Here is a 14,872-nt window from a genome sequence, read left to right as displayed (position 1 = left end):
TTCCTTAAAAATGTGTCAGATAGAAGGAGTAGCAAGTAACCACATTATTAGCTTTGTTCACAGTATTTGCTTTCTTTCTCCTGTTCCCCCGTGTGTAAGCAAAAGAATTAATTAGTAACAACATGGGTCAGCTGTGATTACTCTTAATGTGGTCCCCAGTGAATATTCATATCCAGGGAATATTCAAAACCAAACAAGACCTCCCCACTGTGTGTGTGAAGAAGCATGTCCCTGGCCAGTGGGGGAGAAAGGCAAACTTACCAGCAGTGGCAGGGCTACAATACACTCACAGAGCTGCCTGCTCCTCCTTCTTTTTTCTCCGGGCATTTGACAGGGACATGATCTAGACTGGCAGAGTGCAGCAAATGTAGCACAAACAACCCACAAAAAAGTGGTTTTTTCTTAATTTTTCCAACTGTGCTTTTCAATTTCTAGCAGTTGTATAATATTTACCACCTTCACACTCCCAGGAAAAATGCTTGCACAAGGATCTTCTGGCTGCTTCTGACTGTGCTGAGTGGGAAAAGAGGGTCTCTCCGCAATCAAGGGGAGTAAGTGACACCTGTGAGTCTTTCTTTGAGTGGCAACAAAAATTAGATTCATGTGGAGCATTTTCCTATACGTAGAAGGAGGGTATGATGTTTCCATCCCAGTTGTGGGGAACTGGGATACTGCACCCTGTGTAGCAAAGCTGCTGCTGCAGCCCCACAAGGAGGGAAAAATCAGGCAAAGCTCAGCTGACCTACTGGGCAACCAGGTGTGAACCCTCAAATTATGTGTGTGTGTGTGTGTGTCTTGTGAGATCTTTGCTGTGAAATAAATCCCTGTTTCCTTTCTCCTCCCATTCTCCATAGCCTACCAGGGCCCTGGTGCTGGGGTCCCAACGGATGTGGAGGTGGCACATGAACAGCTGAAGCAGGGAGAGCAGTGGCAGAGAGCCCAGCACTGAGCACTCACCTGGGGGGCTGTAACACGAGGCACCTGTGGGACTGTGAAAGCAAACCTGCCTGCTACACCTTGGCAGAGGCTGTACCTGAGCTCTGTGGTGGGCTGACCCTGGCTGGGTGCCAGGTGCCCACCGAAGCTGCTCCATCACTCCGCTTCCACAGCTGGACAGGGGAGAGCAAACATAATGAAAGGCTCAGGGGTTGGGATAAGGACAGGGAAAATCACTCACCCATTACCATTGTTGGCAAAACAGACTTGACTCAGGGGAAGATAAATATGATTTATTACCAATTAGATTAAACTAGGGTAATGAGAAATAAGCCCAGATCTTAAAATGCTTTCCCTCCTCCCCTCCTTTATTCCTGGGCTTAACTTTACTCCTGATTTTCTCTACCTTCCTGCCCCTCAGTACCCCAGAGGGACCAGGAGTAGGGGCTGGGGGCAGCTCATCACACATTTTTTCTGCTACTTCTTCCTCCTCAGGGGAGGGCTCCTCACACTCTTCCCATACTTCAGTGTAGGGTCCCTCCCACAAGGGACAGTTCTTCATGAACTGGTCCCGCATGTGTCCCTTCCACGGTGTGCAGTCCCCCAGGAACAGACTGCTCCTGTGTGTGTGCCCCACAGTGTCACAAATCCTGCCAGCAAACCTGCTCCAGCATGGGCTCTTCTCTCCATGGCTCCTCTCTCCTGGCAGAACCTGCCAGGAGTCTGCTCCAGCATGTGCTTCCCACAGCATTCCTTTGGACATGCACCTGCTCTGCTGTGCTGTCCTCCACGGGCTGCAGGTGCATCTCTGCTCCGCCTTGGACCTCCACGGGCTGCAGGGGAATCTGTACCCTGGTGCCTGGAGCACCTCCTGCCCCTCCTTCTGCACTGTCTGGGGCTCTGCAGGGCTGTTTCTCTCATGTATTCTCACCCTCTCTCCCAGTGGCAATTCCTCCTGGGCAGTAACGTTCCCCCATTATTAATTCTGTTTTCCCTGAGGCACTAACATCATCTAGTTGTCTTGTAGGGCTGGCTGGGGTCTCTCAGACATGGAGGAAACTTCTGGCAGCTTCTCACAGAAGCCATCCTTGTAGCCCCTCCACTGCCAAAATCTGGCCACACAAACCCCAAATAATTCTCATTTACTTTACTGCCACATCAGCTGCTGCAGGGGCCAGGAGAGCAACCTAGGAAAGCACCTGCAGCTGGGTGGTTACTTCAGGAGCTGGATGATTGTCTCATGTACCCCCCAAACCTTTTATTAATTAATGGTTTCGCCTTTTAATTCTTTATTTTCATTTGCAGGGTCAGTCTTATAACTGATGATATCTGGATTTACAAATAAAGTTCTTGTTAACTTTTGTTTTGGGACTGTGAAGTGATCCCTTATCCCATCTTGTGTTGGTGCATCACCCCCTTAGAACAAAGAATGGGACACAAGCATTTACTTTTTTTTTAAGAAAGGGGAAAAATTATATTGCACTGAAAGAAATATTGGCCTTATTAGTGCTGGTAGGAATAATTAGCTACAGAAGCACCGAGCTGTGATGTCATGGTGGAGGGGTGTTGTGTGCTTGCTGGGCTTCAGGTGGCTTTCTTTTTCCACTGGCATGGCAGTTACTGATCCCAGAAAGATTTGTTTTTTCCCCTTACAGCAGTGAACTGGTTCTGAGATGCTGAATTCTTCCTTCTGCCTCAAGTTTCCTGTATGACCTGGAGTACAGTAGTCAATGACTTGACAGTTCAGTTTTCCAGCTGTAATGATTTCTTTTTTCTTCTGACATATCTTGCAGAAATAGATTCTGTAGTACACACAAAATATCACACCACTGTGATGAATGGGACTGGGGGGGACCACAGATTTTGTATGTCTCGACAGGTAGTAAATTTATTTTTATAACTACACCTCCTGCAAAGTATTTTCTTTCTAAATTATGTTCTTGGTTCCTGCAACTTTGGGGCATTGGTACAATTTTTATGTTTAGGATTTTGTTGAGCTATGAATCACTTCCCCTGCTCTGACCTTCTTTTGGAGGCCTCTATTTCTGACCTCATGAATAATGCCTTGGGTGAGACATGACAAGCTGATAGATTGTGATGATGTCTTCACAGTTGCCCACTGCTGTTGATGTGGCACGTGGATACGTGTTCATGTCCCAGTGTTTATCAAAAATTTTGTCTGTGACTCAGATAAAGGGGGAGATACTTGGTTTTGACATTTATTTCAAAACAGCTCTGCAGAGTGAAGAGGAAGCATTAATTAGTACCGAGAGAAAAATGGTTAAAGCAGGGCTGTGTTGGTGTGATGCCTTTGCTGTTTTGGAGACTTTTTTCATTAGCTACACCCACAAGCATGCACAAAGGAAGCTCATTTACTTTTTGTGTCATCACTTTGTGCAGAGTTGAGAAATTAAACTTTTGGGGGGTATTAACCTCTAGCAAGCTGCACTGACCCAGTGAGTGTTGGCAGAAAGGCAGCTTTATGTTCTCATCACTTCATAGCATCCTATGTAAGTAGGAAAGAAAGAGAAAAAGATACTCTGAAAAATCTGATTTGTTTAGGGAAATGGTCCTAGCCCTTTTTTTTTGGTGAAGACAAGAGGGAAACAAAAGGGACTTTGGCACTGGCCGTGCTGCAGCTGTGTCACTCAGGGCTGCAATCATTCACTTGGTTGGCTCAGCAAAACTATTTATCTCCAGGTGTTTCACTGTTGGTCAATAGAAACATCTTACTAGGAGATTCTTCGAAATCAGATAAACATGTTTTCTTCCACTGCTCTCTTTTTGTTTGTAGCTGGTATCTCAAAAAGGTCATATAACTGCAGATACCATGCAAACAACTCATCTTTATAAACAGCTGGCTTGTATCTCCAGTGGAGCTACTGCAGCAGAAACACTTGACAGTCCTTAACACTATTACTTCCCTGGAATTTGTTGTAAAGAAAGGGAAGTGTCACATAGGGTTCACCATGATGTAGCCCATTACAGAGAGTACATATGTCATACCTGTAAAACTACCTGGCTCTAGAGAGGCGTGTCTGTGAGTGGGACAGGGACACAGTGCCTCTGTTTAGGTGAATGATCCCCTGAATGCCTGCTAAGCTTAATAGAAAATTGTAAGAGGTCAGAAATATTAAGTGAATAAAATACACTGAATGTAAAAAGCCAGCAGACAAATTTTGGATGCTGCAAGTTAAATTGTCATGGCTGATGTTATTGCAGTACATTCTGCACAGCTTGCTAATGAAAAGGTTATTAAGTTTAAAATGTTATTGAAACTTAAAAATTGAGAAAGCCATCATGTATGAAATATGGGCTACCTCCTCTCACACTAAAAGTTTTGTTTTAGGCAGTGTATGTCCAGTATCAGGGAAAATTAACCTCCGTGCAAATAAAGATGGCAAAGTGTGATTCTATAAAAATAAAGGCCGTGCTCCAAGAATATTCCTACATTATATTAAAACAGATGAAAGTGGAATGCAGTATTTCTAAAAATCATGTCCCATACATGTCAGTGCTAAGGAACTCTAAACTCATCCTCCAAAATGCTGCTCGTAAATGCTCTCTGAAACCTAAGCCTTAGATTTCTAAGCCATTGATAAACATGGTGAACACTGGTGTTTTCCAAAGATGCTGTTCACTGAGCTGAGTCAGAGCAGCTTGAGGAGCTCATGCCATCTCCATGGGCTAAAACCCTCCAGTAGCAGTGCAGCAAAACCATGAGTACATTACCTTGTCATAGGCTGAAAATCCCCCTGCACTCAGCAATTGAACAGGAGGAAACGCAAGTTTAGAAAACAATTTTATTAGACAAATTATTTAGACAAATTATACACAGAAAGCTCTGCCACTTGTAACTGAGGCCTCCAAAAAGTGTTTTGTGTATCTGTATAATAGGCAACACATCAAAATAGGCCTATTTTAAATATCGTACATGGTTAACAGGTTTTTTAATAGCTAAAATCACTGCAACATCTGGTATGTCCCTATGTAGCTTGTTGGAAAGAAATTTTCTTTTTTTTTTTTTCTTTTTTCTTTTTTTTTCTTTTACTCAGAAGTGTGGATGAGTTCATGAATGTTACAAGGGGGAAGCAAGTTGTGCATGCTTTTAGACACTTGCTACCCTGGAAACAAAATGGCCTTTTGCACGATAAGAATTCGTTCTGCCTTACACAGTAGACAATATTTGAAGATTTAGTACAAAAAACAGTGACAGTACAAGATGCTCCCCCAGAACAGAATTAGCATCAAAATAGAATAGATCTGAAGAATATACCTTTTATTTTATCCTAAAGCAAATCACATATGCTGATTCCTATTAATCTTAGCCAAAGAATGAGTTAGATTAAAGTAAGTGTATGGCATTTAAAAGAAAACCAAACCAAAAAACTCACAGGATAAACTGCTTGCTTTCTACTTAACCGCATTTTTAGTTTAAGGATTACAAATTGAAAGCTCTTCCTATGTTTCTAACAGGTAACGGTGTTACTTGAAAAAGCTGGTGCCAAAGTGGGCACTGGTTTTGCTCTCACTGCTGTTCTTTATATTGCTCTATACAGTTGGCACTAATGTAAAAAATACATAGCTCCTCTAAATCTAATTTAACATAGAAAGGATTAAACTGAGTGCCTGTTCATATTTTTTCCCCTTAGACCAATACGTGATTATAATTAAGGCCACATCTGTGTGTCTTGAGGGCTTTTTTATTTTCTCTGTTAACGCCATTATTTTATTGATCAACTGTACTGACTTGGAAAAGGATTTATTGACCTTTGATCCATGTTTAACTGCTCTAGAGCTATATTAGCTGTTCATGAACATGGTATACCTAAGAGACAGTTCCATTTGTCTAATTAATTAAAAGGAAAATTATCAAGATTAGCCTTATAGAATGCTCAAAAGCCAATGCAAAACCTAACCAAAGGAGTTACATCTAGGTACAAATGTTTAATTGCCCTGGATGCTCTAATAGAAAAGTATAAAATATGCTCTGTTGGCAAACGATGCAAGTCAGAATAACATTAAAGCAACCTGTCTTTTCTAAATGAAAAGACACCCTGCACTGTACATCTCTCCTGTATACAACACATTTTTACTAAAGCTTTATTAAATGAATTGCAATAGCAACGGCTGTCATTTTATAGCTATATATACATGTATATATATATACACATACCTGTGCGTATATATGTATATATATATATGTATGAGATACTACTTTATTTAACACAACAGAGGCTTCTGCCATATGATACAGTTTACTGTACATAAGAAAAACTTTTAACACTGTACAATCACATAAAGGTCATATGCACTGTTGCAGTGCAAAAGTAGATTTAACTGTAGTCTTTACTGGCATAGTAATGGCTTTTTGTAATCCTACAAAATTGCATTCTTATATTATGGGGCCTGAATGATCTTTGAACTTCATTTGTTTTCCTTTTTTTTTTTAATGTTTTTTTGTCTTTTTGCCTTTTTTTTTTTAATTTTCCATTTCTTAAACTGCAGGGTTTGCCTTTGGTCCACAGTTAAAAGGACACACAGCAGTGGAGCGCTGACTGGATGCAGCAGAGTACATGAAAAATATTTAAGTTATTGCAATTATAGTAAAAAAAGGCGGTGGGGGAGGAGGAGCGAATGCCCTTCTGTAAAGTAATCCTCAGGGTTTTCCTATGCATGAATCACTGCTTGTTTCCTATATTTAAAGTATATGAAAAGCTTGAAGTAACCAAAACCTAACGTGGTGATAAACTGAAGAATAAGTGATTCAAGTAGTACAGAGAATAAGGGGAGGCAGAAGAGACTGGACTGAGAAAGCAGAGAAGAGGAGGAGGAAGAGTTGCTACTAATAATTCTGATTCTTAAATAAAATAAAGAAAAAACCCCAAAAACAACCCCTGAACAGAAAATAACCCCCAAACAAAAAAAAAAAAGAAAAAAACCCCAAACCTAAACCACAACCCTCAAAACCAAAAAATAAGGTAAAGAAGAAAGGTTACATCCATGTTAGTCCCACAATATTACATCTGCTCCTTGCAAAGGGAGTCCTAAATAAGAAACAGTGAAGAAACTTGTTCTGATGCTCAGATGGAGGTGCCTCGGTCTGGATCACTACCGATATTCAGGCCCAGGGTAGGAGTTGGTTGGTAAGGGATGGATGACATTGTTTTGATGGGGCTTCTGAAAAAGCCCCCGTTGGGTGCCCTGTGCCTGAAAGGGCCAGTTCGGTGCTCAGGCACACTGCCGAAGGAGAATCCCGAGGCGGCTTTAGCAGACAGCGTGCGGCTCAGAGTCTGGATCTGCTCTGGTATGAAGGTGGTTGTGGTGATGTGAGTGTTCCTGAAGTCACTGATTTGCTCCAGTGCCTGACGTGTGGGTAAAGTGTCAATGTCCAGCGGGGTCAAGTCAATCGAGGAGGTGGAGAACTGTTTATGGGGACTGTCGTCGTCTGTGCAGAGGCTGTTCACGCGCCTGTGGAGGTGCTCCAGGTCGATCTCCTTGTCATCCTGGGGAATGAGAAAAACAAGAGGCACCACTCACCATTGCCATTTGTGCTGGGCTGAAGTTTCACAGGGTGATCAGCACTGCTCGGGGAGCACAAGGCACAATTAACTAGAGCTGGCTCTTGGCTGATGGTGTCCTGAATGTCACCAGCGAACTCCCCCACCGCCTGAAGCCAGGTGGGAGAAGCCAAACCGAGGCAGACCCTTACACCACAGCTACCTTCAAACCCTGGATCCAAACAACAAAACTCAAAGCGCCACTGGTAGATTTTCAGGAAAAGCCAAGCTCGGAGCTAGGTGGGTTAGACTAGCAACAGCTGAATAAAAGCAAACTGCATGATCTCAAATGCCTGGAATGATGCCAGTTCTTCAACTCCGCAAAGAGAACTAAATTTGGATTGTCAACATGGGAGGCTCTGAGGGATCAGGTTGCCATCTTTGTCATCCTCTCAGGGTTTAAGGAAGGGCTAGAAACATCTCAGGTTCCTTTTTGCCTTTATAATGTAAATTGTAGCATAGAAAAGCTGAACATACAGAGAAAAAATCCCAAGCACTGGTGACTCATTGACATCGCACAAAAAGGAGTACACCAGGCAATTTTAAATTACAATGCCGACGGAGGGATTAATTATCTCCTTACCTACAAAGAAGCAATTCCATCTATTCTGATGGAATTATACTTTTGTGGGTGAGAAGAGAAGGCAGCCTGATGTATTTATTATAATATAGCATAGCTCCTCTTACCTCTGTCCCTTTTCCTTCTTAAATCTCTCTTCCCAGAGAACTCAATTAAACAGGTTTGTTTGTTATAATTGAGAATTTAAATGCACAGAAGTTAAAAAAGAGGAGAAATCCTAGGTGACCCAATAAATCACCTGTGTTGAAAATACATATTTCTGCTGAACTGCAAAGCTTAATTCAAAGCAGCATTAAGTACACACGTACAGGGGTATTCCCTCAGTCTAAGTAGTGCAGCTCATTCAGAACAAAAATCAATTTCAACTAACCTTAAAATTTACCTTAATCTCTGTGAAATTTACTAGCTCTTCCAGGCCACTAGAAATATCTCACACTCTAGGACCTCACAGAGGATAATTAGGCAGCCGATAGATGTGCACTGATGACTTCCAGCCTTGATTACTGAAATTCATTGACTGGCTTGATCCAGAGCTCCCTGAATCAATGGCAAAACTCCTAGTATACCAAATGGGCTTGAGATCCCTCCTTTCTCTAGGAATGAAGTCAAGCACTCATTCCTAAAAAGTCCACATCTAGAACAAACTGCAGGAATTCACCTACTTAGCAAAATGGATCACTGAACATTTGCGCTGGCACCATGCCGAACACAGAGCCCGACTGGAAGGAGACTGAGAGGTCAGCTCCCCTCCAGGACTGCACCCTCTGAGGGCAGGGACAGGCAGGCAAACCAGGGGAAAAGGGGAAGGGAACAGGGCATCAGGGATCTCCCAGGGACTGGATGATCACTGACCGCAAGGGCTTTGGTTTGAGCTCATCATGGGAAGGAAAAAATGCAGTGCTCATTTCTCGGACTTAGCTTTCTGTCTATCATTTATTCACAAGTGGACATAGACATGGATGCACATAACAACCACACAGGTGACATCAAATCCAAACGCATTCACCAAACGCTCTCTCCTAAAAAATTTGGAGCTGCATATGGATGCAGGAGAACTGGGGCCACATCAGAAGCTAAAGAAATATACAGAGGCTCCATTAGTGTGTGCAAGTCATGACTATGTCTCTCAGGGACAGTCCTAAATATTTTTCCTTTTTTTGTGTATTTTTTTTTCCTGGTTTTGTTTTTGTTTGTTTGTTTTTATTGTTGAAAAAAACAAACATACAAACACTTTGTAATTTAAAATGCCAGTCGGGAAAAGATTGGAATTACATAGTTTCTGAGCCTCTAAGAGTTACTCAAAATATATAAAATAGTCCTCTTTCTTTTACAGAGATGCATTTGGGGCTAGGGTCAGACCAGTGAAAATATATAAGCGGTGATAATCTCCCATGCTTAGCCCACAACCCAATCTCCACCCAATTGATACACCAAAATGAGACCCACTCACAGTAAGATTGTGCACATCTCCATAATATGATCTTTCCTCTTCTCTCTTGTGTGATCAGTAGTGAAATATTCAGCAGTTTTCACATTTAAATTATCATCAGGCTTCAGAGTCAACATCCCATTGAGATTACTGGGGCGGTTCATACTTCTCTCAGAGCTACTGTTTAAGGCTGTCTGCAGACTCAGGCAGACATCAGTGAATGGGTTACTTCTGGCACGCGACCGAAATGTTATCTTCGCAACCATTAGACAATTTGTTTCAGTATAAATGCTTGCATTCTGGAGCACAAGATGGCAGCCACCAGGAAAAAGGGTTGGCTTGCTGACCACAAACTGGCCCAATCTGACCCCCGATTCTGGACTAGTGGCCTGGAAGAGCCAATGGATTTCATGGAAGCTAAAATGAATTTTAAGAAAGTTAGTTAAGATGTATTTCTTTGCCGAATGACCATCCAGGATAATGGCGACATTCAGCACATACGTCCACGTTAAACTCAGTTTTGAGCCAAGCTTTTCAATTTAACGTTGAGATGAGCATTTAAATGCTAAGCTAATGACCATATAATAAAGATCAAGGAGGCCAAATTATACCATTTGTGGAAAGTACACACTTGAATTTCTCAGCATTTGAAAGTTGAAATAGAAAATTTTATACTTGCGTAAAATATCTGTGTTGGCATTTTTTTCTTTTCCTTTGTCATTGATTTTCATGTTTTGCACCAGATAAATATAAAGTATGAAGTTCTGAAAGTTTGGGTAAACAACAATCCAGTAAATTTTAGCGTTTTAAAATAATTTACCAGGTGAAACTCTATGGTTTCCGTTCCTGAGAAACCCAATTTAAAGACTAGAGATTCCTTTTTTTTTTTCCTTTTAATAATGGTCCGGTCCAGATCTTGAACAAAAAAGAAAAAAAGAAAAAAAAAAAAAAAAGCTTGGGAATTAAAACAGGCAAGAAAAGATTAAATGTATTTTAACATCAGTGCCAATGTTGTCTAATTAGGTGGTGTATTAATCCTGCCTGATTAGACAGCATTAGATTAGCAGGAATAAACACAATGGAGAAACTGCAGAGAAGGCAAGACCACTGCACACAAATTAACAGCAATACCCCACAAGCTACACAGATGTGCCTAAGCTACACAGACAGAAAAGCTATATTTGATAGTGCTACATTAAAGCTCATATTAGGTTCAGCTTTGGGTGTTGCTTCCAAGGATATTTTAATAAATCGTTTTGTCCCTAATTTCGTTTTAGCATTTTGCAGACGTAAAAACTTAATTATGAACACAAGGAATTTGGTGCAAAGTTGCATAAGGCTCAGATGGCTGGTAGAGGGACAGGTAGATTACCACAGGAAGGAAAGCATTACACATGCAGGTGTAGAACCAAACTCGTCTCAGATGAAAAATAATATATTTCTCTGTGGCCTCTGTCCAAGATTTTCTGAAACTAGCCTGTAGCAGGTTTCAGAAATAAGTCTGGTCTGAACCTGAACAATCTAACGTAGTCTTGCTTCCCTGGACTTCAGATGAAGTAACAAGAACCAAAGTTCATGGAAGCCTCAAGGGCTTAATGTTTCTGAAAATGGGGACAAGCTTATTCAAGAAGCTAACTGCTGATTAAAGGGGTAAATTTTGCAAATGCATTTTGAGAGGCTCAGCCACTGAGCTTAGGGGATGTATTTTTCAAGAAGAAGCTAAGACACCTAGTGAGAATTAGCTGTCACTAAAGGGAACAATGAACTAAATATTGATGTATTAATAATGTACTATTCTACAAGTAACAGTTGTGTTTTACTCAGAATAGTTGCATATTTATACATCATCAATATACATTTATTTTCATTCAAACTTTTCTAGAAAGAATAGCTAAAAAGTTTTTGAGGAACATCATTCACCTTAAAAAATCAGGAAGCTAAAAAAGTATCTCTGAATTTGATTCCCTTCCCTCTCTAGTGCTATAAAGTCAAAGCAGCAATCTTTAGGGTGCATGAAAATTCCCCAGGAGAAATGGAGGGTCTAATACCTCTTTTGATGGAACCCGGGAGCCTTTCCTTTTATTCCACCACGTTTCCAACATTGCAATGAAACAGGATAGGACAATCCCTGCAGCGAGGATGCAGAAAACACCTGCAAAACTTTTTATGTCCAGGGCACCTCCTTTCTGTTTGGTATCCACAGATGAGTAAAGATCACACTGACCGTTCTTCGGCCACCACTTATGCTTCAGTATGTCCATGTCGCCGTTCTGCTGCAGCTCCAAAATCCTTGGGGAGAGAGCACAGAGTCAGGGGTTACAACGGGCCTGAGAGTGTGAGGATGTAAATCTGACTGCCTGCAACCTTCCCACATGTCTCGGAAAGCCAAGCAGCAGATGAACCTGGACAGACTGATTTAGCCAGAAAAGAAAGCTTGATTATGGGCTTGCCTGTTAGACTGAGCATATGGATATCTATGTCACACTTCAGATACAGGAAAGCACACACAAGTCTTTCTTTCCTTCTTTTAACTACCTCAGTGAAAATGCATTTCTTCATACACTGTATTTTCTCAATTGGCTTTTACTACAGTCTGTGTCAACTGACTTTCATAGTCCGTTAGATATTTGACAATATTTTGAATTCTAATCACTGGCGAAGAGACATGTCAATTAAAAAAATCAGAAGGAATACACATTTCAGATCTACCACACGTTACACGTGGTGTTGTTGTAAACTGATCTTTATCAGGTTACCTACTTTCGCTGCTTTGGAGAGAGAGCAAAGCCATCTTATTGCAATCAGTGATGACCTAAACTAGTCTTGCTTAATGTCAGAATGCAACCTGATGATAAGTGATTCCACAGGAAGGTTCCTTGCTATGGAATTCACTTGTCCTTGGACCTACATACCCAGCCTTCAGCCAAATATTGACTGGGCAGCTTTGCAAGGACAACATATTTAACTAGACTTCCTGTGGGATGAAATGTTTGAAAAATGAGAATTTTGTTTGGAAGAATATTTTCATATTTACTCCATTTAATTCTAAGGAGAATATTTTTTTAAAAAAGCACACAGAAATGACAATAATAACATCTGGGTGCCTCCGAAATAAAAAATTCAATGATTTCAACCAAAAAAAGAATAAAACAAGGGAAATGTTTTCCTTCATGTAATGAATTTGTTTTTCATTTCAGTGTTGGAAGGCAAACAATTACTACTGCAATCATTTGACACAGCATGCAAAAAAATCCAAGTGCACACAAACCAGCAGAGGTCTGGGATGTTGCTACCAGAGAGACTGTACTGCACCAGAGGAGGAAGGAAAGCTGTCCCCCTGTCTCAGGGCTACCACAACAGCTCAGTGCAGTGGTCTACATCAGCCTCGAAAGGGAGCTTGAATGCACCTGGGGACCACAGGGCAGCTGCTCTGTACAGAGGTTGCTCAGTCTCTGATGCTGCTTGAACAGGTAGTTGTGTCCATGAGGCCACTTAATCTGCTATGGCACATCCTAATGACCATACATTTGTGCTGTGGTCTTGCCAGGAATGGGAGGCTTGACACAGCCACCAGTGGCTGAAACGCCTGCACGGGTCTGGAGGGAGCTCTCACTTCCCACTTAGGCAGTATGTCCGGTGGCTGGGATCATGACCTGTTCAGAGGGGAACTGCTTGTTCATTCCTGTGCTGTCCCAAAGGGAACAGTGCCCTCCAGGAACAGATCACAGGTGATACACATGTCCTTAGAGACACTGGAATCACCTTGTTCATGTAGCTTTGAGTTTGTAAGAAGTGGGACAAATTCTGTGCAGTGTCTGCTGACAGTGCATCGCTCAAGGTCCAGGCCTGGAGAAGGGTAGTTAAGGTCAGACTTGCCTGGACTATATTTTGACTTCTCCCAAACCCAGAGACAACTTAGGAAAACCTCATCCTGAAGCTTCCTGATGGTGCAGGGATATTTCAAGGATGGGAGGATTCTCTGTTTTGATGCATGAGACAGAATAGCTGTTATGAGCCACCCATGTTCAGAGAAGCTTTGGAGGGATGGGTACTGGCTGCCTGCAGCTGCCTGTTGGGAGTGTGTAGAGAAGATCAGGTTAGACCCTCAGTGACAGAAGGAGATGCAACTGGGATAAACTAGAAGATAAGAAATTACAACCAGATAAGAGGAGAATGGGAGAGGTCAAACACTGGAACAGAGAATTTATGGCATCACCACCCTTGGTAAAATTCAAAGACCCACTGGGAAAGACCCAGAGCAAACTGACCTGCTCTAAACAAAGGACTGAATTGGAGACCAAATTACTCCTCTGCAACTGCAAATAGAGTCCATACACTACCCTCGGTCACGGCATGCAGTCCTTATGGAAAACTCACCATAATCCTGGTTCTCGCTGCCCCGGAATCCTGTACTAGGATTAAGGTGAGTATTTTGGCCCAAATATTCCATTCTGACAGGTTAGCAGGAGCAGAGAGCCAACATAAACAGAGCCCTTTTGTATAAGTTCTTGCGGAGTAATAGTCAATTAATTTTCAATACCTAATCCAAACATATGTGCTTTTATATTTAGGAATTACTGTACAGAACAACATCCATGGGGTTTACTTCTTCCAGCAGCGGCTGTAATCCCTGAGCAGGGCTATTTTCTCTCCTTTATTCAGTCAGGAATAGAATGAACCATCCAAATGATTGCTCTATTCTCATTAATTAAATGATTCTTCACTTGTCAGTATAATTCCTGATTACACAAGACATCTTTTTAACAAAAGGCATTTGCATAAAGACCCTGAGCTTTGGCTTGTTCCTTAACGGAGATTTATTCCTAATTGTATTCTTGGTAATTATTGGCAATTTTCTTTATGGATGTAACATATAAGTTCAATTATTTAAAGGAAAACGTAAAAAAAAGAAGTAGAAATTGGGGATAGTAATGGTATCATTACATGGGAAAGCTCAAGAAGTGGAAAGCTTATAATGAAGCCTTGTAAAACTGCAGCTGCAAACAGAATTTAAGGGATAAAATACATATTGAGAGAAATGATAAGAGCACTGATATCTAACTATATTAATGTCACACAGGTAAAGAGGGACATCCTGCTTCTGTTAGGCTTTGGAAACACTTGATTCAGAATTCACCTGTTTGTGGAACCAAAATAATAGTTAACACACTAAGGAGATTTAACACTTCTAACCTGTTCCTAGTTATGAAACTTCCTATCTTTGCGGCTCATTTTCAGAGAAGAAAATTGCACTTTTATGGAAATTCCAGGAAAAACACAGGAGGAGGGGAGGTTTCTTGCAAGCAGGCGCGCCGCACACGGGCACTGCTATCCCTGCGTGCTGCAGGAGCCTCCCACACGATGGCA

The 14,872-nt window shown here is 41.6% G+C and overlaps 1 protein-coding gene across 3 annotated transcripts in view; it reads right to left on the bottom strand.

Moving 5' to 3' along the window:
• Window positions 1-4,725: 4,725 nt before the first annotated feature.
• GRID2 (glutamate ionotropic receptor delta type subunit 2) overlaps window positions 4,726-14,872 on the bottom strand; it is a 698,771-nt gene continuing 688,624 nt past the window's right edge. Inside the window, exons 15-17 of one of the 3 annotated variants that reach the window (XR_001865225.1) lie at window positions 11,554-11,794; window positions 9,527-9,922; window positions 7,354-7,442 (exon numbers count right to left, since the gene is read on the bottom strand). Coding sequence is in view for 2 of the 3 variants with exons in the window: in XM_008641318.2 (XP_008639540.1) it covers window positions 7,020-7,442; window positions 11,554-11,794 (664 nt within the window). In the remaining variant the exon portion in view is untranslated. Of the gene's footprint in view, window positions 7,443-9,526; window positions 9,923-10,218; window positions 10,421-11,553; window positions 11,795-14,872 lie in introns of those variants that run through there. The other 2 variants (XM_008641318.2, XM_017744249.1) reach the window with 2 other exon arrangements.

Source organism: Corvus brachyrhynchos, unplaced genomic scaffold, assembly GCF_000691975.1.
Source record: "Corvus brachyrhynchos isolate BGI_N302 unplaced genomic scaffold, ASM69197v1 scaffold229, whole genome shotgun sequence".
Lineage (NCBI taxonomy): Eukaryota > Metazoa > Chordata > Aves > Passeriformes > Corvidae > Corvus > Corvus brachyrhynchos.
The sequence above is the reverse complement of the archived record's forward strand: the minus strand, read 5'-3'. Positions and strand labels throughout refer to the sequence as shown.